The 26,085-nt window shown below is 42.2% G+C and overlaps 1 protein-coding gene across 1 annotated transcript in view; it reads left to right on the forward strand.

Annotated features, from left to right (window-relative positions):
• The window catches only part of gtf2b (general transcription factor IIB), a 36,864-nt gene extending 20,487 nt beyond the window's left edge, over positions 1–16,377 (forward strand). Inside the window, exons 2-7 of the mRNA XM_078218917.1 lie at positions 3,007–3,113; positions 7,718–7,851; positions 9,580–9,726; positions 9,860–9,989; positions 14,349–14,630; positions 15,780–16,377. Of these exons, the coding sequence (XP_078075043.1) occupies positions 3,007–3,113; positions 7,718–7,851; positions 9,580–9,726; positions 9,860–9,989; positions 14,349–14,630; positions 15,780–15,913 (934 nt within the window). The 3' untranslated portion in view covers positions 15,914–16,377. The remainder of the gene's footprint in view (positions 1–3,006; positions 3,114–7,717; positions 7,852–9,579; positions 9,727–9,859; positions 9,990–14,348; positions 14,631–15,779) is intronic.
• The last annotated feature ends 9,708 nt before the right edge of the window (positions 16,378–26,085 follow it).

Here is a 26,085-nt window from a genome sequence, read left to right on the forward strand (position 1 = left end):
TTGCTCACTGCAGGATTCCTAGTCTTTGACCAGCTCTTGTAGCCATGACTAGCTATTGCCAGTTCAGTTTCTGGTTAATGGTACTCCCCAGAATGTTGATAGTGGGGGACACAGCATGGTAATGCCCATGGAATGTCAGTTAGGAAGATGGATTGATCTGCTCTTGTTGACGATTATTGCCTGGCACTCGTCTATCAAGAATGTTACTTGTCAGCCCAAGTCTGGATATTGCCTAGATCTTGCTGCATTTGGACATGGACTATTTCAGTATCTGAGGAATCATGAATGGTACTAAGCATTGTGCACTCATCAGCAAATGTCCCCGCTTCTGACCTTATGATGGAAGGAAAGTCATTGATAAAGCAACTGAAGCTGATTGGGCCTAGGGCTTACCCTGTGATGCTCCTGCAATGATGTCCTGGAAATTAGATGATTGACTTCCAACGATCAGAACCATCTTAGGTGACGTGTCAGCACTGCTGCTTCACAGCATCAGGGACCCAGGTTCGATTCCCGGCTTGGGTCACAATGTGTAGAGTTTGCACATTCTCCCTGTGTCTGCGTGGGTTTCCTCTGGGTGCTCAGGTTTCCTCCCACATTCTGAAAGACGGGTTGGTTAGGTGCATTAGCCATGCTAAATTCTCCCTTGGTGTACCCGAACGGGCTCTGGACTGTGGCAACTGGGGGAATTTTACAGCAACTTCATTGCAGTATTAATGTAAGCTTTACTTGTGACTAATGCATTAACTTTAACTTCCTTTGTGCCAAGTATGACTCCACAACCAGTGGAGGGCTTTCCCAATGATTCTCATTGATTCCCGTTTTGCTAGGACTCCTTGACACCATACCAGTCAAATGCTGCCTTGACGTCAAGGACAATCACTTGCCTCACCTCTGGAGTTCAGCTCTTTGTCCATGTTTGAACCAAGGCTGTAATGAGGTCAGGAGCTGAATGGCTCTGGCAGAACCCAAATTGAGCATCAGTGAGCAGCTTATTGCTGAGTAAGTACCACTTGATGGTGGCTGTTGATGACCCCTGTTAGAGTACCAGATCAGAAACCCAAGGCATATTATGAAGCCAGACTAGACCCCAACAATTTTCTATGTTGGCATTAATGTGAGGATAAAATGTTTCAATCCAGGCACAATTCTACTGACAAATTGGTAACCTTTTATCAAAACAAACTTTTAACTATAACAAATGAATTAGCTTTTAACAATTGAACAATGCATAAATATGTCATGATACAATTCTTAACTGCTAACTTATCACTTGAATTTCAAATCAAACAATACTGCCCTTACAGACTTAAACCCCCCTCTTTAAAATTAGTTAGCAAAACGGGCATACTTGCTGTGATTTGGATTACCAGTCCTGGAGCTTTTCAAACACCTCTGGAGAGAGAGACTGCTTTCTTCTCGCAGTCCTGGCAGCAACTGTTTGTATTTTAAAACAAAACTGAATATTTACTTTCCTGCAAACTTAGCGCCTCCCATTAATCACATAACTGTCTGTCAATCAATGTAATCAAAACTCTACTCAAACCCCAGGGGGAACCTAAGTAAATAGGATATTGGTATGTAGATAGGCTGGAAAATTGGGCGGGGATCCTGGATTCAGGATTCAATCCTGGACCGGGGAGCGGCGCGGGCTTGGAGGGCCGAAGGGCCTGTTCCTGTGCTGTATTGTTCTTTGTTCTTTGTTCTTTAAATACAAATGCATTAGCTCTACTTAAACACTGTCTAAAATGAGTACTTATGCTCCCAGCTACCAATTTAAAGGTTTTTCCTAGACAAATATGCACCCTGCAACAAAACACATCTGAATTCTAAACATGCCCCTTACAAGAAACATAAAATAAATATCTTAATGGCACAATTCATCACACCTCTTACACTGCTTCACTGATTTGAGAGTAGACTCATGTGGTGGTAATTGGTCAGGTTGGATTTGTCCTGCTTTTTGAGTACAGAACTGAGCAATTTTCTACATTGCTGAGTAAATGCCAGTGTTGTGGAACCAGCTTGGCTAGGGTTGGCTATTCCTGGAGTATAGGTCTTCAGTACTGTTGCTGGAATATTGTCAGGACCTTTGCAGTATCCACTGACTTCAGCCATTTCTTGATATCACGTGGAGTGAATCCACATACATTGGCTGAAGACTGACATCTGTAATGCTGGGGACTGCCAGAGGAGGCTGAAGTGGATCATCTACTCAGCACTTCTGGCTGAAGATTGTTGCAAATGCTTCTGCTTTATCTTTTGCACTGATGTGATGGACTCCTCCATCATTGAGGATGGGGATATTTGTGGAGCTTCTTCCTCCAATGAGTTATTTAATTGTCCAGCACCAATGGAGATAGATGTAGATTGTATTGGTGATGGTGCGATATGTGGTTGAAAATTAGAGGGTTAAATAAGATACCTAGTTTGATTCGGCCTCATTGCCATTCAAAGAAATGAATGGAGTCGGTGACTAGGGAATGGTTTTGTGGTGGGAACTGAAGATGACTATTTAACTGGAGGAAATTTCTGCTCATCCAGTGCTGGATATCAGACATACAATCATGGAATAGAATCCGTACAGTACAGAAGGAAGCCATTTGGCCTGTTGAGCCTGCACCGACAATCTCATGCAGGCCCTATTATCAACCTAACCCGCACATCTTTGGATTGTGGGAAGAAACTGAAGCACCTGGAGGAAACTGATGCCGACACTGACCAAATGTGCAAAATCCACACACAGTGACCTAAGGCTGGAATTGAATCCGGGTGTCTGGCACTGTGAGGCACAGTGCTAACCACTGCACCGCCCCAGTTTGACTGATCAGACACTATGGTGGGGTAGAGAGAGGTGGTGGTGAAGTCAGGCTGAGTTTCGTTGTGGCTGAAGGGAAGGAAATTAAGAAATAAAAGGCTGTAGTAATTTTGATTTTACAAGTAATGACATTTGCAGTAACCATTACGGTGATATTGAATTTCTTTATTTCATGTCTTCTGTTTTAGTGGGGATCCATTGCCCAGAGTGCAATGTCCAAACCATCCAGATGCCATACTGGTAGAAGATTACCGTGCTGGTGACATGATCTGCCCTGAATGTGGGCTGGTAGTAGGTAAAAAAGAGAAGTGTTTCCATTACTTGCATCGATCTATGTATTATATATAAAATGTATATGTATGCACCTATTATTTCTGTATTGTCTCAGTGCATTGATTACTATTTGAGATTGAGACTGCTTTATAGAAATGAAAACTTGTCAAACAATTTATTCCTTAATTTATAAAGCGAGTAACTATGCCTTAGTGTATTGTACTTATTTGTTCATTGCCTGTCGCCTATCATACACTGCTATTTATATTTGCAGACTAGGGTGTGTGTGCCTAAACTGCATCTCATCTTTTGACCAGCAGCCAAGTTCCTGCCCTGAACTCTGCATCCTTGAAATTATCTAGTCCATTGTCAGTGGTCCAAAGACTCATTTTTGTTTTGTCCAAATGTTACAAGGCTGCACTATTCCCTTAACATCCCTGGTGTTGCAATTTTGTAATTTGCATTTGGTGTACACTGCTTCATTTGAGACATTGACCTGATCGTTATTTTTAAATGGGTAGTGATGTTTTTACATGGTGCTCACTATTTTACTGATGGGTACACATCCAGACATGTGCTGTAACAGTGCATAGCAAATTTAATGTCATGCTATCCATTCCTTTCCATATTTATTGCTTGCACACCTCTATTGTATGTTGCTGCTTTCTGCTGTTTGATTCCCAGTAAAACACCATGCCCTCGTTTCAGGGAGAATTCACTGCAATGGTTTCCCTTCTGGTTTCCAGGTAGCAATCTCTGGAATTCCCCAAGAATCCAACCTAATTCCCTCCTATTTCTCAGTAAAGTCATCTGATTCTGCTTGTGAGCTGATAGCATCCAGCTCTGCCTCACCTCTCTGCTGTCCTTGATTTATCATACTGCAGAAGTTTTCTTTAGCTAATATGTTGGCAAGAATGAAACCGTCTTCAGCTCCCCCCCACTGACTCCTATCTCTTTACCTGTCCGCTGTCTGAGGCTGAACCAGACCATTTGCAACCTTGGTGCTGTATTTGGCCCTGAGACAAGTTTCTGACTTGTTGCCATTCTGCCTTGAGCTGTGTGTACTCCTCCTTTATCCCTATCCTTGACACCTATAGATGTGGCGACTCCGATATTCTGTTTTCCAGTCTCCCGTATTCCAGCCTCCAAGCTGACCTTGTTCAAAACTCTGCCCTTCTCTTAACTCTCACTATCTTGCTCTCCAGTCACTCTGTAGTTTCATAAGTGACATGAACTATAGTAAATTTGGATATGTTTTGAAAATTTTCGATTCTGGATTTAGGCAGTCCGTGTAAAGGCCTTGTTAGGGTGTACACAAGCCTTTTATTATTGAGAGTTTGCAGACTTTGAAAATTGTAAAAGTTTATGTGTGTATCTCGGGTATATATGACAATTTCGCAGTTTCAAGCTATCTGTTTATAATGTTTAATTTCTTGATAATGCATTGGTGAGGAATTTGTCTAAAATGGTGAAAAAGTTGAGAGAACCCCATGCTTGAATTAACTTTCTAATGTATATACTTTTATTCTGTCCATTTAGACAATGTTGGATTTAATGAAGTGTATTGTTGGCAATTCTGGATATATTGCTTGAATTTCGTCTCTGTAAATTACAATTCCTAAAATACCACATTTTCTATAGTTGCTGGTATTACTTGCCTTTTGCTATGTTTGGCTAGATTTTTCAAGGATGTTTGATTTAAAACTCTGCTTTATGTACATTATCTGATCTTTTTCCTATTGTTGCTTCTTTTGCAATGTTGTTTACCCTGGAGCTGAAACCTTCATTTTGGAGATGTTTGAATGCAAACGTTTTGTAATCCATGTTGCCAAAATATTGTCCCTAAGGTTGCTTTCTTTTTATTTCAACTTGAAGATATCAAAATTACCACATGGACTGCAGTAGTTCAACCATCTCCAGGGCAGCACGGTGGTGACGGTGGTCAGCACTGCTGTCTCACAGCGCCAGGGACCCGGGTTTGATTCCTGGCTTGGGTCACTGTCTGTGTGGAGTCTGCACGTTCTCCCCATGTCTGCGTGGGTTTCCTCCCAGTCTGAAAGACGTGCTGGTTAGGTGCATTGGCCATGTTAAATTCTCCCTCAGTGTACCCGAACAGACGCCGGAATGTTGCAACTAGGGGATTTTCACAGTAACTTCATTGCAATGTTAATGTAAGCCTTACTTGTGACTAATAAATAAACTTTACTTTTTTAATTGGGGATGGACAACAAATGCTGGCCTTACCAGCAATACTCATATCTCATGAAAGAGTAAAGAAAAATGATCTTTTTAGGGGGAAGATTTTATAATTGAGTGGTTCTTCTGTAATTAATTGGTAATTAGATTTCTTTGCTCATTGATGCATAATATGCAAGTCTCCACTGCATATAAGTGAGTGTATTTATGTGAATGCAGTTTGCCAATTGTACCTAAGAGGTGTTTCCCTTTAGCTGTCTCTCTCCTCTGTTCAGCAAGTTGTTTGTCTGCCTTTCTTGCTGCACCATGACTTGGTTATATCCATTTTACCCATCATGGCAGGGCAAATAATAAGGGATTGTGTTCTTTATTGATGCAAGTCTGACACGCATCTCTACAATCTGGCAATTTTATAGAAGTATTGATATTCTGACACAGGCAGACATCGTTCGATCCATCATGTCTGTGCCAGCACATTCCGCATCAGAGTTGTCCATTCTAATCCAATTTCCCACCTATCACCAATGTTGGTAAGTGGTTTAAACCAGGATTGGTCCACATTTCTAACCACACCTGACCTGACCAAGTCTACTCTTTAACTGGAATAAAGTTCCACAATAATTAGTGAAAAAGGTAGGTGATTCATTGTTGGTACAGCTGTTTTAAAGCAAAGTAAATTGAATGTTTGAGATATTATTAACAAGCTGCAACTGACTGTAGCTGGGTTCTGAATGCAAACTGTCATTTTGGAGAGGTTCCCCATGAGAAGAATGGGAGATAAAATTGGTCCAAAGCAAATATTGATCCAAGCATTAGATAAACTTATAAGACACTCCATGTCATTGGTTATGCATTTGCTAACTAAATGAAAGAATGTTGTGACTTGCTGACTCCATTAAAACAGAATTAATTTTACTGAGCAAAAAGTGAAATCTAGACTGAAGATAAACACCATAAAATGTACGAGCTGCATATCTGTTAAAACTGAGATCACTTTGTCAACATTTCCTCCTTTAAATTTTTAATCTACCCCTTATTTCATATTTTAATAAATTCCTGTATTCTATTTATAATGGAAACTACCTAAGTAATCTTGTCCTGTTTCACGCTGTGTCCAGTTCTGTACTCTCTCTAGCACTATGGAAATAAGGAAGAGTTCAACTTGAAAATGGGAACGCAATTCTGTGTGACCTGCTGAATGATCATTTTGCTTACAATTCTGCTGCTTTTGGATTCTAAGGGAATCCGGGAATATGGGATGGGGTGACAAAGTCAAGTTGATGCAGGTGATCTTATTGAATGGCAGAACAGGCACATGGGGCCGAACAGTCTACTCCTATTGAAGTTCAGCTAAAAACTGCACTTGGTCTTGACTGTGTGCCTGACATTCTATATCCTTTTCATTCATGGGCTGTCTGCGTCACTGGCTGGGCCAGCATTTATTGCCCATCACAAATTGATCTTGAACTGATTGGCTTGCTAGACCATTTCAAAGGGCATTTAAGAGTCGAGCACATTGCTATGGGTCTGAAGTCACATATAGGACAGGTAAGAGCGGCAGATTTCCTTCCCTCTGGCACATTATTGAACCAGATGGATTTTTACGTCAATCGACGTTTGATGGCCCTCCAATTCCAGATTTTTATTGAATTCAAATTTCACCATCTGCCGTGATGGGATTCATTGAAACATAGAAAATAGGAGCAGAAGTAAGCCTTTTGGCTCTTCGAGCCTGCTGCGCCACTCATTTTGATCATGGCTGATCATCATATTCAATATCTTAATCCTGTCTTCCCCATATCCCTTGATTCCTTTATCCCCAAGCGCTATATCTAATTTCTTCTTGAAATCGCACAATATTTTGACATCAACTACTTTGTGGTAGTGAATTCCACAAAATTCACCACTCTGGGTGACAAAATTTCTCTTCACCTCAGTCCGATAAGGTTTACCCCTTATCCTCAAACTGCGACCCCTAGTTGCGGACTCCCCCACCCAACAGGAGCATTCTTCCTGATCCCACCCTGTCTAATCTTGTTAGAATTTTATACGTTTCTATGAGATCCCTCTATTCAAACCCAGAATATTACTCTGGGTTACTCGTCCAGTGACAATACAACTATGCCACTGCCTCTGAAACCAGCTGATACGACGTATGGTCAAGGTGAACTGACTTGAAGGATGGTGGTATTTGGTCATTTTGGAGAAGCAGGATATTGCAACCAAAATTTTGTCCTTTGTTTAACACTGGTAGTTTAGCGATGAGCACTTTAAACATATTGGAATATAACTTCTGTGTATGCTCAGGAAGGGAGTAACTCCATTTGAGCAGAATTTCAGTGTGATTCTTGGAGAGATGCTGTTGGGTTAATTTCTTGTGATTTGAATCAGATTTTCCTACTAAGCTTGATTTCGCATCTCTCCCTACAGGTGATAGAGTTATAGATGTTGGCTCTGAGTGGCGAACATTTAGCAATGACAAAGCAACAAAAGATCCATCTCGAGTTGGTGATGCCCAGAATCCACTGCTAAATGGCGGTGATTTGTCAACGATGATTGGAAAGGTAACAGTGCGACTTGACCAATAGAATAGGCATGTAAAACAGTTGCATTTTTCTTTTTTTTTTTAAAAACTCCTCTGTCACATCTCTGATAAAGTAACAAAGTACTTGCACGGTAATTAAATGGCCTTTGTGTTTCTAAAGAAATGTAAGCTTTCCCACCCCCATCTTTACATTGCTCCTTTTTTTCCAAATGTGTTGATCTCTCGCTTGAGGTAATTTGGCAAGCATTGGGTAGATGTCTGACTTAAGTGGCTATTACTCAACTGAATTTAAATAGTGGGTGTTACCAGATTACTCCCCAACTCCTTTTACTTTTACCCCCACGTCAAGTCCCGTGATTTGTTTTTCCAAAAACATAATTTATTCATAAAATTTGTAAGAGTACATTATTACATAAAGCAGTTCAGTTTCTTTCATTGCAGTATGTGGCACTTTTTAAATATGGTGAAGTAAGCCACCTCAGTTACAGATTATAGGTTGCCTCAAATCTGGTGATGCAAAAGGCAGTTGTACAGCTATTACCAATCACTTGTGCAGTGATCAGGTAACTTTGCGTAGAACATGTGGAACCTGACACCTTTCTGGTCACTGACTCATTTTGCAGAGTGGGGAGGTTGTTAAATTGGTACATCTAAAATGCTTTCATGTATAAACTTGCTCAGCTCACCTTACAGTTGAGAGGCATCTCTGCTAGTTGTCATATTTGCAGTGGCAAGACTGACTTCCTTGTCTCATGGGCAGTTGTAGACCTGCTTTGTGGTGCAGCATGTTATTGTTACTGGTATGATAACTATGTTTCCTTAAGCTCCCCGAGCTATTGGATTGCTGATCTTGCCTGAATTGTTGTAATAAAGTGAAGTTGGATGACATCAATTTAGATATAGTGGATGTCCAAATGGCCAGCTCAGTAATATTGACCAAAGTCCAGGGAAACCATATACCCTCGGCATATCCTATTGCAATCAGCAACAGTGTGGGCAATAGCTGCCTACATTTTGTGAACGTGTAAAGACCAACATATGTCTAGGGAAACCATGGAAGGCAACAGTTAATGTGGTGTGGGGAGGTGGAGGCAACTGAAAACTAATCTGTTTTTTTAGAATTGAAAGCTAAACAAACAGCTGGGGATTGTGTTGATTGGAGAGGGCCTTTGGAATGTGGAGGAGAGAACTTTCTGAAGTTTTTAAAAAAATGTTCATCATTAATAAAGATGTACAGTATGAATTGTAATAGACTAATGTGGTTAACATGTTTCTGAAAAATGCCCATAAATGGGTCTAGTTGAATGCGAGTTCATGTAGTGAGGGTCCTTGTCAAATAAAAACTTTGCATCCAATTAATTGCATGAAATTATTCCAATTGGAACTCTGCTTTGCTTCAACAACGATGGAGGGTGTTCCTGAATCAACACTTGAAAAATATAAAAGGGAATTTGGTAAGTGAGATTTTGAGGTATGGACAGATAAGTGGAATTATTTATAAATTAAATGAAGGATTTGTTTTTTGTGATGTAACTTGGAGTATGTTTTTTGTGAAGTTGCTTTTAAAGGAAGTAGGGAAACCAAAATCTAGAGTATATTCCGGGTCGCTTTTAGGCCAATATTTGGATTATATCTTGGCTAATGGCTTTGGAGTTGAGATTTGTAACACAGCAATTGGAGAAGCTTATTTTTATGTTATATATGGTACTTTTCCTTTGGATGTTATTTGCTTTGCATTTCTTCACAGGGTACTGGATCTGCAAGTTTTGATGAGTTTGGCAATGCAAAATATCAAAACCGTCGAACTATGAGTAGCTCTGACCGGGCAATGATGAATGCATTTAAGGAGATCAGCAATATGTCGGACAGAATAAATCTCCCCAGAAATATAGTTGTAAGTTCATGTGTAGCCTTTGATTTATCCTGATATTGCATCATTAAATCATTGTAATGAAGGCATAAAACTTTAATATTGTTGCTAATTGAATGGCCTGTACTTGATTAAATCTTTCCTTTTCACTTCCTAGGATCGAACAAATAATTTATTTAAACAAGTGTATGAGCAAAAGAGCCTAAAGGGAAGGAGTAATGATGCCATTGCTTCTGCCTGTTTGTACATTGCCTGCAGACAAGAAGGTGTACCACGGACATTCAAAGGTAAGATGATCTGGAATCAATGCCAAATTATAGCACTGTTTCCAAGTTTAATAAAAAACCCATTTTACAACATTGTTATCAGTAGGATTTTTTGGTTTGATTTGAAGTAATTATTCCAGTGATTGTTAGTAGAAGGTTATGTTAGCATTTCAGTCAACAACTTTAATCCAGCCATGTACACAGGCAAAGAAAGGGGTGAGCGGAAATGTGTGCATCAAGGCAGCATTCAGCTGATTATGGCACAGTGGGTTGGGAAAGCTCTGGTGGCTGGATCTCTACCCAACACAATGGAAGTTGCTTGTGATTGCTAGAAGTTGAAGATCATCAGCGAAGAGTTATTGACTCTTTCAACTTCAGCTGCTTATTAATGATCTTCCCTCATTCATAAGGTCAGAATTGTGACTTTTCCATGAGGACTGCTGTTTGATCTCATTCACAACTCCTCCAGTCATCATGAAGCCTGTTTGCTTGCAACTGAGCCTGGGCAATGTCAAAATGACTTTAACAAGTGGCTGGTATTGGACTGTTAAATGTCTGGTAATGATCATCTAGAACCAAAGAAAACCTGTCCAACTCTCACTTTCACCTTCAAAGCTGCCAGCATTGCTGAGTAATCAACAATAATCCTGGGGGTACCACTAACCAGAAACTGAAGTGGCCAAGCCACATCAATAGTGGCTGGGTCACTGCCTGATCCTTCAAACCTTTCACTATTTACAAGGTTCAAAGCGAGCGGTGTGACACGTCTGGAATGATGCCACCAGTAACTCGTGAGCGGCAGGGTAGCACAGTGGGCGGCACGGTAGCACAGTGGTTAGCACTGCTGCTTCATAGCTCCAGGGACCTGGGTTCGATTCCCGGAGTTTGCACATTCTCCTCGTGTCTGTGTGGGTTTCCTCCGGGTGCTCCGGTTTCCTCCCACAGTCCAAAGATGTGCGGGTTAGGTTGATTGGCCATGCTAAAATTGCCCCTTAGTGTCCTGAGATGCGTAGGTTAGAGGGATTAGCGGGTAAATATGTAGGGATAAAGGGGTAGGGCCTGGGTGGGATTGTGGTCGGTGCAGACTTGATGGGCCAAATGGCGCCTCTCTGCACTGTAGGGTTTCTATGATTCTATGAATTCCTAATGCCCCAACAGTTTCGGGGATGGAGCAGTTTGGCTGATTGTTGATCCTATCACTGGGCCAAATAATCCATTCTTTGCATTGCTGACACATTGACTGCAGTATATACAAGCTACCGGATACACTGCTACTGAGGTTATTTGTTAGCATTTCCTATTTGACGTTTAAGAAAGGCAAGAGCAGTAACGTAACAAGATTTCATCACCTTCCAACTCCGAGTCACTCACCATTTTAATTTGATGTGTCACCATTCCTCCATTGTTGCGGGATCATTACCCAGCAACATTGTGGGAGTGTGATCATAACCAGATTGCAATGGCTCAAAGCCTAACACCTCACTTTCAGGAAATCTAGGAGGTGGTAAATGTGACTGCCTGCATCTGAAATAATTTTTTTAATGGGTAAGAAGTCGACTGAAATGTATATTTTAATAAATAAAGAACTTGCATTTTTGTGGTGCTTTTAATCTCCTTGGCGCTTTAGAAGCACAGTCACGCCTGTGATGTACACAAATGCAGCTGCTAACTTGCATATAGTATAATTCCACTAACTGCCGTGAGACGCATGACCAGATAACCTGTAGTGGTGTGGGAATTGTGGCCAAGACATTAGGACATCTCTCCTTTTGATTGAATAGTGCTTTGGGATTTTTTACATTTATACCTCGGTTGGAAGATTGCGTCTCAGTTCAACATCATGTCTGAAAAGCAGTTCTTCCAACAGAATAGCTCGGAGGCAAGACTGTTTGTCCCGAACCAAAGCTGAAATTGGTGTAACAGAGGTTACCGAATTGCAGTATTAATTTTCCCCTTTTTCTGGCTTTTGAGTATTTCCCCATAATAGTTTTAGGTTTTGCATGAGGAAAGGCCCATCGCAGCTGTTCTGGCTGCTGAGGACAGACTGAAATGAGCATTGCAGGTCACCTTTCTGAGGTACACATTGATCATTCATTTGTCATGCAAGACCAGGCAGCAAAAAGGAATCAGTGGATTTTTATTGATCTGTCTTTCCCTTTTTTTTTTACATCTGTCCAAAGCTCAGAAGGGAATGTGCTTGGTGGTCTGAGTTAACACTTTTTTCACCTTTAGGACCTGGATTTAAATCCAGAATGATAGGATAGGTCTGTTCTCTGTAAGAGCCATTAAGTGAAATCATTTTGAGCTACCTCAATCCAGTACTCAGTAGGTATGTGTTGCCAGAACAAAATGTTCCTTCATTTAGCACTGGTGTTGAGAAGTAAAATTGACTCTGCACTTAAGCCCATATTGTGTCTACCCTGTGCTTGCTTGTTGTCAGTGCAAGTGTTAAACATAAATCTTCCATTTTTCAACATGAGTTTTCCTTTAGAGGAATGAGAACTAAATTTCATCCCAAAGAAATTGGAACAAGGCTGAAGATTCCTGATTTTTCAGGATTTTTTAACTGCATGCTAAGTGATATAGGCAGGACAAAGAAGGAGGTTCTTCATAATCAGTATGAGGAGCTAGGCACCGAATTAAGAAGCAGAACCTCCAAGGTGATAATTTCTGGATCATTACCTGATAAGGTGCCAGGATGTGACAAGTGGTGTGCCACAGGGCCTCCACTTTTTTACCATTTATGTCAGGGTTGAATGAAGGGACAGTAGTATAGTTAAATTTGCTAAAATGGGTGGAAAAGTAAGTTGTGAAGAGGTCATAGTGGACAAAAATATGGGCAAATTAAAATTTCCATTTTGGCAGGAAGAATAAGCGAGCTTATCTAAGTAGTGAGAGATTGCAGAGTTCTTGAGGTGTAGAGGGATCTGGGTGTCCTCGTGCATGAATCACAAAAGGTATACAGGTACAGCAAGTACTTGGGGAACCTAATAGAAAGTTATTGCCTCTTCTCAAGGAAATTGATTTATAAAAGTAGGGAGGTTATGCTTCAATTGTAAAGGACATTGATGAGACCACGGGGAGTACTGTACAGTATTGATCTCCTTAAGGAAAGATATAAATGTGTTAGCAGCTTACTAGACTAATGCTAGGGATGTGCCGGTTGTCTTTGGAGGAAAGGTTTAGGTTTGTGTCCACTCGAGCTTAAAGTGTGAGGCGACTTGATCAAAGCCTTCAGGATTCTGAGGGGAGTTCACAGGGTAGATGTGGGGAGGATGTTTCCTCTTGTTGAAGAATATAGAACTAGTAGTCATTGTTTAAAAATGAGTCATTCATTTAAGACAATGAGAATTTTTTTCTGAGTCTTCTCGAAAGGTAGCAGAAGCAGTCTTTGAGTATTTTTAAGGCACAGCTCGTTAGATTCTTGATTAAAAAGAGGGTGAAAGATTATTGAGGAGTAGACAGGAATGTGGAGTTGAAGTTACAATCCGATCAGCCTGATCTTATGGTGGAGCAGGCTCAGGGGGCCAAGTTGCTTATTCCTGCTGCTAATTTGTATGTTCATATATAACGTTGCTAGTCAAATGTGGCCATATTTTGGAATATTGTCACTTTTTGTGGGTGTTACGGATAAGGATGGCAACTGTACTTCATTAAGATCTTTAATATGGCAGTGTATGCAAGTTATTGTATAGCGTGTAACAGTGTCAGCTGGACTGTTGCTGCATAGCTTGTAACAGTGTCAGCTGGACTGTTGCATAGCGCGTAACAGTCTGTTCGCAGAGTGGAGGGGTTAGTAAATGAATATAAATCTGCGTAGGATCCAGTATCTGTATAAAATCATGGGTACAAAAGAGTAATTCAGTGCTGTTGGTCCAACTGGCAGGCTGCCCCTTCATTGAAAAGGGTTCCTATCCTTGTGGGAAATTCTATATCTACTGTCCACTGGGTATTTGTAGCAACCTAACAAATAGGTTTTTGTTCTGGTCTTGATCATTTAGGGATTTTGATGAATTTTGGGGCAGTTTTTTTTCTATGCTAGTCAATTTAACACACAATACACGGGATACATTGCAAGGCTGCTGTGCAAAGCAATGTATCTTGTGCCATGTATTTAAATGCTGTTCATCAACATCTACCAAATAGAGTAGTAGGACCCTCTTTGTCAGTAGTTAGTTAGTGGTCAGGGTGGGTGAGGTGGTCACAGCATCTTCCAAGTGTTTGGACAATTTCAGTGAATTGAAATAATCTGGACTTTTATCTTTTCTAAGAATTACATAACAGCCCCACTCTGTTCAAATCTCTGGTGTTAACAGCACCTTTACTTTCAGCTGATCCATTCTTGTTACGCTGCTAACATTGTCCCCCCTTCACCATTAGAAATTTGTGCCGTGTCCCGGATTTCAAAGAAGGAAATAGGCCGTTGCTTCAAGTTAATTCTGAAAGCTCTGGAAACCAGTGTGGATCTCATCACCACGGGAGATTTTATGTCCAGGTTCTGTTCAAACTTGGGATTGCCTAAACAAGTGCAAATGGCTGCAACGCACATTGCAAGGAAGGCTGTGGAACTGGACTTGGTGCCTGGCAGGAGCCCTATTTCTGTAGCTGCAGCAGCGATTTATATGGCATCGCAAGCTTCAGCAGACAAACGGACGCAAAAAGGTATTTGGTTTACTGTCTTTTCTGGTAAATAATAAATTGGACCTGATTTGAATTGCCTGACTACCTAATGCTTTCTTTAACAGCCTGCCATAATAAAGGACCCTGGCAATGGGAAACATGGTTACATTGAAAATTAACCCAGTTCTTTTCCCTAACAACTATGCTTATGTTAATTGGCCAGTTGGCACTGGTCATGAACTTTTTTTGGAAATAGATGATTAATGCTTGCATACGCATAGAATCCCTACAGTGCCGAAGGAGGCCATTTTGGCCCATCGCGTCTGCACCTTCACTCCGAAAGAGCATCTTACCTAGGCCTTATCCGCGTAACCCCATGTATTTACCGTGGCTAATGCACCCTAACCTACACATCTTTGGAGTGTGGGAGAATGTACAAACACCATACAGATAGTCACCCAATGGCGGAATTCAGTGCAGGCCCCTGGCGCTATGAGGCAGCACTGTGAACCACTGCTGCCCCATAATGAGATTTTATTGTTCATTCATGGGACATGGGTGTCGCTGGCTGGCCAGCATTTATTGCCCATCCCCTAGTTGCCCTTGGAGAGCAGTTGAGAGTCAACCACATTGCTGTGGTTCTGAAGGCCAGATGAGGCAAGGATGGCAGATTTCCTTCCCTAAAGGACATTAGTTGATCCGGATGGGTTTTTCTGACAATTGACAATGGTTTCATGATCATCAGTAGATTTTTAATTCCATTTTTTGTATTGAATTCAAATTCCACAATCTGCCATGGCAGGATTTGAACCTGAGTCCCCGGGACATTAGCTGAATTTTTGGGTTAGTAATCTAGCGGTAATGCCACTCAGCCATCGCCTTCCCCGTGTTGGTGCGAATTCCACTTGATCTTATGTTCTACCTCTGTTATAGTGAGAGAATAGGAGTTTATTTTCTTTCCCCAAGCCTGATGAAGCATTTACTGATGCTGGTGTTTTTTTTTCCCCCCTCATTTGGAATCACTTGTCTCCCAAGTAGCTGACGTTTAGAATTGATGCTTCTCAAAGTTCTTGGAATCTGATGGTGTTCACAAGCTTTGGCATCTGGCTATTCATTCCCCTCTCGTTGCATAAATGTGTGTGTGTTCACTGAGCTTAGGGTTTTTAATTGCTGCTTTTTCTTCTCCTCCAGAGATCGGAGACATTGCTGGCGTAGCTGATGTCACAATCAGGCAGTCCTATCGACTGGTCTATCCACGTGCTGCTGACCTCTTCCCTGCCGAATTTAAATTTGATACTCCAGTTGACAAACTGCCCCAGTTGTAAATGGAACCAGCCTACTCGCAATATGCACAAGAATGTGGTGTTTTAAAAAAAATAAATAAATAAAACACCACTCCCCAGCAGTGATTGAAAGAAGTTGATTGGGCCTCCTGACTTATGAAACTCAGTCAAGTGAAGAACCCAGACGAGAACCAATGAGACTATGTAGCAGCGAATGGTTCTGCTGTGTCTGAATACGGCATGTACATTCCGAAGCTGAATTTCAAGATCATTTGTACTCACCCGCTAATTTGTATATTTGCAAGTGAGGAATTTGTACTTAACCAGATAATTTGTATATAATATGAAAATTGGGGATATTGTGTTGTGAAAGGCTGCAGATGGACTGGCTCAGATTTAGTTTTCTTCTTACATGCTGAATTACTAATTTGTAATTTGACATGCCTGTATTCAGGTTAGCGAGATGCTTGATGTCTTCATAAATAAATGACCATTTTTTTCCTTTGTTTCTGCATCTACATTGACTTCTTGAACTTCAAGATTGGTATTTATTACCAAGAAGTGGTTGCTGAGCTTTGGATAATTGCATTTGGCACCAGTGGGTAGTTTGAGGTCCTCAAGATAACTTGTAGGTTCTTTAGTCTGTCGGATAATTGAACTGAATTTTTTTGTTGGAAATTTTACTTATGTGAGGAATATTGAATAAAGTGTGTAGTATTTATGTTTCCTAAAACTATAAATTGCTTATTTTAGGGGAAGAGGAATTTGTTGTATAATGGTTTCACTGAAAAGTGCAGTGTTTGAACTGAGTATATCAGAAATTGAGTTTATATTCAAGGCAAGATTTTCTATGGAAACAACTCCACTTCACATCAGTGTTACATATTTGAAAAACGTGCATGTTACTCAAAAGTCCCTTTTAGTGGCATGCTTGCCGGTGGATGACCCATTGAAGGAGTAGTTAATGAAATTGGTAGATTATCTTTTTGTGATTTGTACAGATAGAAATAAAAAAACTAATTGTTGCATAAATGATGCATCTGCCAAGTGCTGTTTTATTTTTGCTTTCAGCTTTTTCCATGGAACTATACACACTTAGTCTAAGGAATTTAAAACTAGGGAATAGAATATGAATCCAGTGCCAACCAGCTGCTACATACAGAATGATCATGAATCACCAGTTGTTTCCTTGACATTGAGGAGGGGAGTGGGGTGGGAGTTCTGATTGCAGTAAAGAATGCAAAAGGCAGCAGCGGCCATCACTGTCCTCCAGTGGATGGTAGCATTCTGTTGTGGGACTGGCTAGGATCGCACCAGCCTGCCTTCATGGAATCTGAGAAGCCAAGTTTGGTTCTTGTAAGTATGGCATCCAAGTGTGCTCATCTTTCTTAATGCTGCTCACCATCTTCTGTGACTGCATCTGTCAGGCAACTTGTACAGCATCTAGTTTTGCATGGACATAAATTCTTCCAACTAAACATCTTGGAGACTAAAACTACCATCCTGTCCAACCATCATCCTTATTCCCTGGCTTCTGTCTCGGACTAAACCATATTCTCAATCTGAAGACTATCTACTTGCCGAGACATCACCTGTCTCTGTCCCTCCCTCAATCTAATGGTTTCCATTATGCCTGTGCATGATGTCACTTAACCATCCCAATAGTCTCCTGCCTGCATCTCTTCCTCTAGCCGATATTTGAGGGCATTGTCCCTGCTCTTGAATTCAGTCTAGCCTCGCCAAGATCTTCCCTAACCACAGTGGTTAGCACTGCTGCCTCTTAGCACCAGGGACCCAGGTTCAATTCCGGCCTTGGGTCACTGTCTTGTGTGGAGTTTGCTCGTTCTCCCTGTCTATGTGGGTTTCCTCCAGGTGCTCCAGTTTCCCCCCTCAGTCCAAAGATGTGTGGGTTAGGTTAATTGGCCATGCTAAATTGACCCTATTAGGAGGATTTGCTGGGTAGATGTGGGGCTACAGGCATAGGGCTTGGGTGGGATTGTGGTCAGTACAGACTTGATGGGCTGAACGGCCTCCTTCTGCACTGTAAGGATTCTATGATTCAATCTTGGTTACTCGATATTTTCTTTGGCTCAATATTTCACTCAGTGCAGCAAAATTTCCCCAGATCAGGAAATTGAATTGTGTGGAACATTTTGTTTTTGTTCCTCAGTCTCCAATAGGGTGAGGAAGCACCTACTCAATAACAAGTGTGCTACCTGCTGTAGATCAGAAAAGGCACCCAAAGCCTGTGTCTGAAACTGGTGATAGATTGTTGGCTTAAAAAGTAAACATGCCTGTTAAAAGAACCTGTTTCAATGTTGGAATTTACTCAACCCAATTCGCAGCCCAGTTTGTTGGCGTTCAAAATCTGGGATCCTCTGAGCAAAGACTGCTGCAGTTGGGACGTTCCTCTATTTTGGACACCAGGGTGTGGAGGTGTCGAGGGTTCCAGTGGGTTCTGAGCACAGGGCCAAGATCAGTAGATATAAACAAAGTGGTGATGCTGATGACTCCAGTTCAGTGCACCACTGACCTAGCCCAATTGTCCCCAGTGTTTGAACAATGAGCCTGAAATTCATTTAACGTGAGTTTCAAAAGTGTTTGGTTTTTGGACGATTGACAGTTTTGGACATCCAACTTGCTGCCCAAGGGCAAAAGGTTTACGTACAGCCTAATGGAGACCATCACAGGTTGCAATTTATGACTGAAGACCTCCCAGAGCAGTGAAGCCAGGAGGAGCACAGTGCTGCTTTTAGCAGTAGATTCAGACTGCAAGTGGTTGAAGTTTTCTCTTTCCTCTACCCTTGTAACCTGTGTGGACTGCTATTCACCATTCAAGTTTATTGGCTGCCACTACTCTCTGTCTCCCAAACTCTTTCCTGATGCTAGTGCCATAAAGGACTGTGTGGGATGAGGTCATAAATAGAGGCCATTCAGCCCCCTTGAGCCATTCAATAAAATCTGATTTTGGTCTTTACTCCAATTTCCTCCTGTTCCCTTGAATATATTCAATGACCCAGCCTGCTCTCTAGGGAAGAGGATTCCAAAAGCTTAATTTGAAGTCCCCTTCTCCATTGAAGTGCCTGGGATAGTTCATTCAGACAACACAGCTTGACGAGACCCAATATTTCCCTTTGTTGAAGGGTCAGTCACGAGGGGGCAGAGGTTCAAGGTGAGGGGCAGGAGGTTTAGGGGGGATGTGAGGGAAAACTTTTTTACCCAGAGCGTGGTGATGGTCTGGAATGTGCTGCCACAGAGGGTGGTAAAAGTGGGTTACCTCACATCCTTTAAAAAGTATCTGGCTGAATACTTGGTACATAACATTCAAGGCTATGGGCCAAGTGCTGGTAGATGGGATTAGGTGGGAGTCCAGGTGTTTCTCATGTTGGTGCAGACTTGATGGGCTGAAGGGCCTCTTCTGCACTATGATCTATGATTGGGTTTATCTTTGGTAGTGTAGGGATTATTCTTGCCTACCTGTGTTGGACATGTAGGTGTGCCAATCCTAGATATATTGGAGGAAGTGCTTTGATTGTCACAGGTACAGCAGATAACTCGAACAATGACCTGCTCACCTATTCCACAACATTTTCCCAATTATTTTTTCCTCGCCTGATAAGGGCTATATTTATTAAGCTGCTTGTTCTACGTCCTAATTGAAGTTAATGATTGTCCCTTTCTCTTTTAGAGATCAAATTTCAAGGTTTTTTGTGGGGTGATGTACTTAAAAAGAATGCAAAAGCCACTTTTAAATGTAGGATACATCCAGTAGCAAGAGAAGTTGATATAATGCGGATCTAATCTATATCTGGAATCTTTATTGAGCCTGTGTGCTATTTCGCCCAAGGAGATAACTCCATCTTCAATAAATGAAGCTTTAATTTCTGCATGGAATCTTGGATATCTATCAGTTTGACACTTGTTGATGAGTGTTCTGCTGAAGTCTAGCATCAATCTGGAAACATTGCCAGGAGTGGACCGAAAGAAAACAAGTTCCTTGGAGAAATGGGATGGGGTTTTCTGGCCACGCTCTCTCCAAAACCAGAAAATCATGCCCGAGGGCTATGGACTTTTCATAGTCTAATTCTTGGGTGGGTGGGATGGCAAAATTACCCCCATAACCAGCTGACCAGAAACTGAATGGACCCACCATACAAATACTGTGACTACCAGAATAGGTCAGAAGCTAAGGATCCTGTGGTGTGAAACTCACCTGACTCCCCATCGACAAATCAGGAGTGTGATGGAATATTCTCCCCTTGCCTGGATGCGTGCAGCTCCAACAACACTCAAGAAGCTTGACACCATCCAGAAGAAAGCAACGTGCTTGATTGGCACCACATTCACAGAAATTCACTTCCTCCACTGATGCACAGGGCCTCTACGGTGTGTACCATGTACAAGATGCACTGCAGGAACTCACCAAGATATCTTAGGCAGCACCTTCCAAACCCATGACCTCTGCCACCTAGAAGGACAAGAGCAGCAGATACTTGGGAACACCACCACCTGGAGATTCCTCTCCAAACCACTCACCAACTTGACTTGGAAATATATCAACTCTCCTTCACTGTCGCTGGGTCAGGATCCTTCCCTAACAGCACAGTGGGTATACCTACGCCACAAGAACTGCAGCAGCTCAGGACAGCAGCTTACTGCCACTTTCTCCTGGGCAATTAGGGATGGACAATAAATACTGCCCTAGCCAGCAACGCACACCCCCGAATGAAAAAAAAATCAGAAACCAGTATCCATGGCACCTGTGTGAAATGCATCAGGGTCCCTGAGTCTGCTAATGGAGGCCAATAGTTCAGCTGACTTTCTCAATGTTTCAGGTCTGCAGCAGCCGAGTTGAACTACTGGAAGCTGTTCACTAAAGGTTTACACTTGCACTCGTGAAGCCAGCAGTGCTGGGTTCCTTAATCCCTTAAGCAATTGTATCCCGCAGCTCGCCTGTTTTATCCAGTGAGCCTACGCTGAAGTGTTGCAGTTTGTATTGCCAGGTTTCAGGACTACAGTAATTCACGCGTTCCATCGAAGCACCAAGTCAAACTGTTGACAATTCCTGCTGTGCCTCTAGGTGGAGCTTCTCATCTGATTTCCTGTTACTTTAATCTGAACAATTAGAATGCATCAGTCCCTGTCCCAGCTGATCAAATATACCACCAGATGGGGCTGTAGGACCACCCACGTTGTGAGGGACCAACAAGTTGAGTTATACCACCATGTACAACCGTCAACCTTTCCAACCCTCCATTCTTTCCAATAAACCAAATAGTTTCAGTTTAAAATTGAATTCATTTGCTCCTCCATAACTTTCCATCCTGTCCTTTGACTCCTATTTAACTCTTCAGTTTTCTTGAAGATTCTTTCTTAGAGTCCACTGTTATTATCAGCTCAGATCCTCAATCCACTCCATCCCATTGCAATGTGTCTGGCTGCCCACTGACTAAATATCCTCCCAGCCACTGATCTGTGTGCTGCTGTTGTTCTTGATTGTAACAAGAAGTCTTTTTTTTTAATTCATTCGTGGGACATGGGTGTCACTGGCTGGCCAGTATTTATTGCCCATCCCTAGTTGCCCTTGAGAAGGTGGTGGTGAGCTGCCTTCTTGAATCGCTGCAGTCCATGTTCTGTGGGTTGACGCACAATGCCATTAGAGAAGGAATTCCAGGATTTTGACCCAGTGACTGAAAGAACAGTGATGTTCCCATGTATCTGCTGCCCTTCTCCTTCTAGATGGTAGTGGTCACGGGTTTGGAAGGTGCTGCCTAAGGAACCTTGGTGAGTTTCTGCAGTGCATCTTGGAGAAGGTACACACAGCTGCCACTGTTTTTCGGTGGCAGAGGGATTGAATGTTTGTGGAAGGGGTAGCAATCAAGCCGGCTGCTTTGTCCTGGATGATGTCAAGCCTCTTGAGTGTTGTTGGAGCTGCACCCATCCAGGAAAGTGGGGAGTATTCCATCACATGCCTGACTTGTGCCTTGTAGAAAGTGAACAGGTTATGGGGAGTCAGGAGGTGAGTTACTCGCCACATTATTCTTAGCCTCTGACCTGCTCTTGTAGCCACTGTGTTTATGTGGCGAGTTCAGTTGAGTTTCTGGTCAGTGGTAACCCCAAGGATGTTGACAGTGGGTGATTCAGTGATGGTAACACTATTGAATGTCAAGGGGCGGTTGTTAGAGTGTCTCTTATTGGTGATGGTCATTGCCTGGCATTTTGTGGCATGAATGTTACTTGCCACTTGTCAGCCCAAGCCTGGATATTGTTGCATTTGGACATGGACTGCTTCAGTATCCGAGGAGTGCGAATGGTGCTGAACATTGCGCAATCATCGGTCAGCATCTCCACTTCCGACCTTACGATGGAGAGAAGGTAATTGATGAAGCAGCTGAAGATGGTTGGGCTTTGGACACTACCCTGAGGGACCCCTGCAGAGATGTCCTGAAGCTGGGATGACTGACCCGCCACAACCACAACCCCATCTTCCTATGTGTCAGGTATGACTCCAACCAGCGGAGAGTTTGCCCCCTGATACCCATTGATAATCTGCAATAATCTTGAAGAGTCAGATTGGACTCAAAACAGTAACTCTGGTTCTCTCTCCACAGTTGTTGCCAGACCTGTTGAGTTTTTCCAGCACTTCCTAGTTTTATTTCAGATCTCCATCATCCGCAGTAGTTTTTGATTTTATTCCTGATTGTAATGCTTTGCACTTTTGGACCTTGCTTATCTTTGGCAAACTACCTTATTCACAGCTCCCATTGTTTATTCTGAACTGTGCACACCCCCCCCCCCCCCCCCCCCCCCAGGCCACACACTTGGTCAGGGACCAACTCTGCCCCAGGGGAGCGCTGGCATTCATTGCACCCTTGTCACAGCCACCTTCCCCTTCCTGCTGATATCTTTACATTGAGTTTCTTCCATTTCCTCAAACACAATAAATAAATGTTATGTTTAATTAATTTTTAAAAATACGTTGCATTGTCAGATTCATTTCCTACTCCACAAAATTTGGTTCTGAATAATGAATCACATTATAAAAACAGAAAAATACACACTCAATCCAGTTTTTATTTAAAATATTATGTAGGGTATTTCATAAATGTGATCAAATACTCTGTGTCCAATGCCAACATTTTCATAGAATCCCTACAGTGCAGAAGGAGGCCATTCAGCCCTTCGAGTCTGCACTGACCACAACCCCACCCAGGTCCTATCCCCATAAACCCACATATTCACCCTGCTAATCCCCCAGACACTAAGGGGCGATTTAGCATAGCCAATCCACCTAACCTGTACATCTTTGGACTGTGGGAGGAAACCGGAGCACCCGGAGGAACCCATGCAGACATGGGGAGAATGTGCAAACTCCACACAGACAGTCACCCAAGTCGGGAATCGAACCCAGGTCCCTGGCGCTGTGAGGCAGCAGTGCTAACAACTGTACCGACTGTGCTATCCAGAAAGTAATAATGTAATGGTTATTTTTTTTATTCATTGGACATGGGCATTGCTGGATGGCCAGCATTTATTGCCCATCCGTAGTTGCCCTTGGAGGGTAGTTGAGAGTCAACCACATTGCTGTGGCTCTGGAGTCACATGTAGCCCAGACCAGGTAAGGACGGCAGATTTCCTTCCCTAAAGGACATTAGTGAACCAGATGGGTTTTTCCGACAATCGACAATGGTTTCATGGTCATCAGTAGATTCTTAATTCCAGATTCTTTTTATTGAATTCAAATTCCACCATCTGCCGTGGCGGGATTCGAACCCGGGTCCCCAGAACATGAGCTGAGTTTCTGGATTAATAGTCTCGCGAAAATACCACTAGGCCATCGCCTCCCCTTTTAAAAGAATTAGCCATAAACATAAGGCGCATCAATCATTTTAAGCCAATAAATTGACTCGCTGCATGTGTTCAACATCATACGATATTTAGTGTGTCTATAAAGAGGTGTTTCGTTAGTGTCTAATAAAGGAAGGAAACCCTTTGGCAGAACACTTTTTTCTCTTAGCAGCCAATAGAATTGCTGTGTGGTTCTGAATGTTTTCTGTTGTTTGTGTACCCGAACAGGCGCTGGAGTGTGGCGACTAGGGGATTTTCACAGTAACTTCATTGCAGTGTTAATGTAGGCCTACTTGCGACACTAATAAGGAAACTTAAACTTAAAGCACTACCTGGCAGTCACTTTACTTGAAAGACAGCACAAAATAGCTTGGCAAGACAATGTGCGGAGGGTGGTTGCAGAATCATTTTTATATTATCTGAAAATTACCACTTGCCAATATTTAAGGCCACATTCTATTTTGTGTTTCATGTCCTGTGCTTCTATCATTCAGATCTGGCAAGCCACTCCAGTTACAACATTTACACTCCATATCAGTGCAGAGTTGTTGCATCATTACTAATCATTTCATAAATGCAACCTAACCCCCGAAAGGAGGCTTGGTCTGTGCTGCTTTTGACTTAAGCCAGGGCTTCATTCCAGATATAAATGCAGCGCTGGTGCGAAATGGAAACTGTTTAATACAGATGCCAAACATATGCTGTAGTATAAATGTACCCTTTGAAACTCTGCGGAAATGATCATTACAAGACAATATTAGCAAGTAACTTTTTCCGCTTTAGGGCAGTGCTATCAAGCTTTTCCATATGGGGATCCGTGGCCTTGAAGTTTCAGCTTCCAAAAGGAAATCGTATTATCACTCCAAATTCAACAAATACAGAAATCTGAAATGCCCCTCCAAGGATCCAAGATTCCTCGTTTCCAAGACACATGATTGATAGTTAGTAAAGCCCAGAGATTGATTCTTATGAGTTGTAAGTCTAAGCAACTCACTTAACCAACTGAGGCAGCAGCTTGAGGGGGTTGAAGGCAAAGGGCCAGCGGAGAGACATTTTTAAACAGTTTAATCTTGGATTATTAAAAATTTATTTGTGGGACATGGCCGTCACTGGCTGGGCCAACATTTATTGCCCATCCCTAGTTGCCCGAGGGAAATTAAGAGTCAACCACATTGCTGTGGCTCTGGAGTCACATGTAGGCCAGACCAGGTAAGGACGGTAGATTTCCTTTCCTAAAGGACATTAGTGAACCGGATGGGTTTTTCCAACAATCGACAATGGTTTCATGGTCATCGGTAGATTCTTCATTCCAGATATATTTTTATTGAATTCCAGATGGTGCCGGAGCGAAGCGACTTCTTGTAAACTGTGCCCAGGATACCTTCTAATCCCATCTTTTACTCTCATTCTATGCTTCTAAAACTTTATTCTATCTCTTTTAAACGACATTCTCCACTCTCTCCTCCATGTACGGTTTGCTTTGTCTGTATAGTGTGCAAGAAGGCGATGGCCTAGTGGTATTATCGCTAGATTATTAATCCAGAAACTCAGCGAATGTTCTGGGGACCCGGGTTCGAATCCCACCACAGCAGATGCTGGAATTTGAATTCAATAAAAAAGAATCTGGAATTAAGAATCTACTGATGACCATGAAACCATTGTCGATTGTCAGAAAAACCCATCTGGTTCATTCATGCCCTTTAGGGAAGGAAATCTGCCGTCCTTACCTGGTCTGGCCTACATATGACTCCAGAGCCAAAGCAATGTGGTTGACTCTCAACTACCCTCGGGGAACTAGGGATGGGCAATAAATGCTGGCCAGTCAGTGGTGCCCATGTCCCACGAATGAATAAAAAAAACAATACTTTTCACTGCATACCAATACATGTGACAATAATAAATCAAATTGAAAAAAATTCCACAGTTTGCCGTGGTGGGATTCGAAGCCGGGTCGCCAGAACATTAGCTGAGTTTCTGGATTAATAGTCTAATATCACTAGGCCATCGCCTAGTAATGCTGTAGTATAAATATACCCTTGTAATTAGTTCTGAGTACCTCACTGTTGGCGGTGCTGACCTTTGAATGGGACACTAAAACTGAGGCCTCACCTGCCGACTTTTAGTGGATTTTAAAAATCCGATGCCACTGTTTTGTAGAGGAGCCGGAGATTCATCCCCGGTGTCCGGGTCGGTCTTTATCTCTCAATCAATACCAACAAAAGACGGATTATCTCTTCACTATTACATTGCTGTTTGTGGGGGCTTGTTGCGTGCAGGTTGCTTGTTACGTTTCCCATCTAACAGCAGATCATTTTCTGTGTAATGCCACCACCAAACTCAGCCCTGCTGACCCTGCAAAGTTCACC

The sequence above is a fragment of the Mustelus asterias genome, chromosome 8 (assembly GCF_964213995.1).
Source record: "Mustelus asterias chromosome 8, sMusAst1.hap1.1, whole genome shotgun sequence".
NCBI lineage: Eukaryota > Metazoa > Chordata > Chondrichthyes > Carcharhiniformes > Triakidae > Mustelus > Mustelus asterias.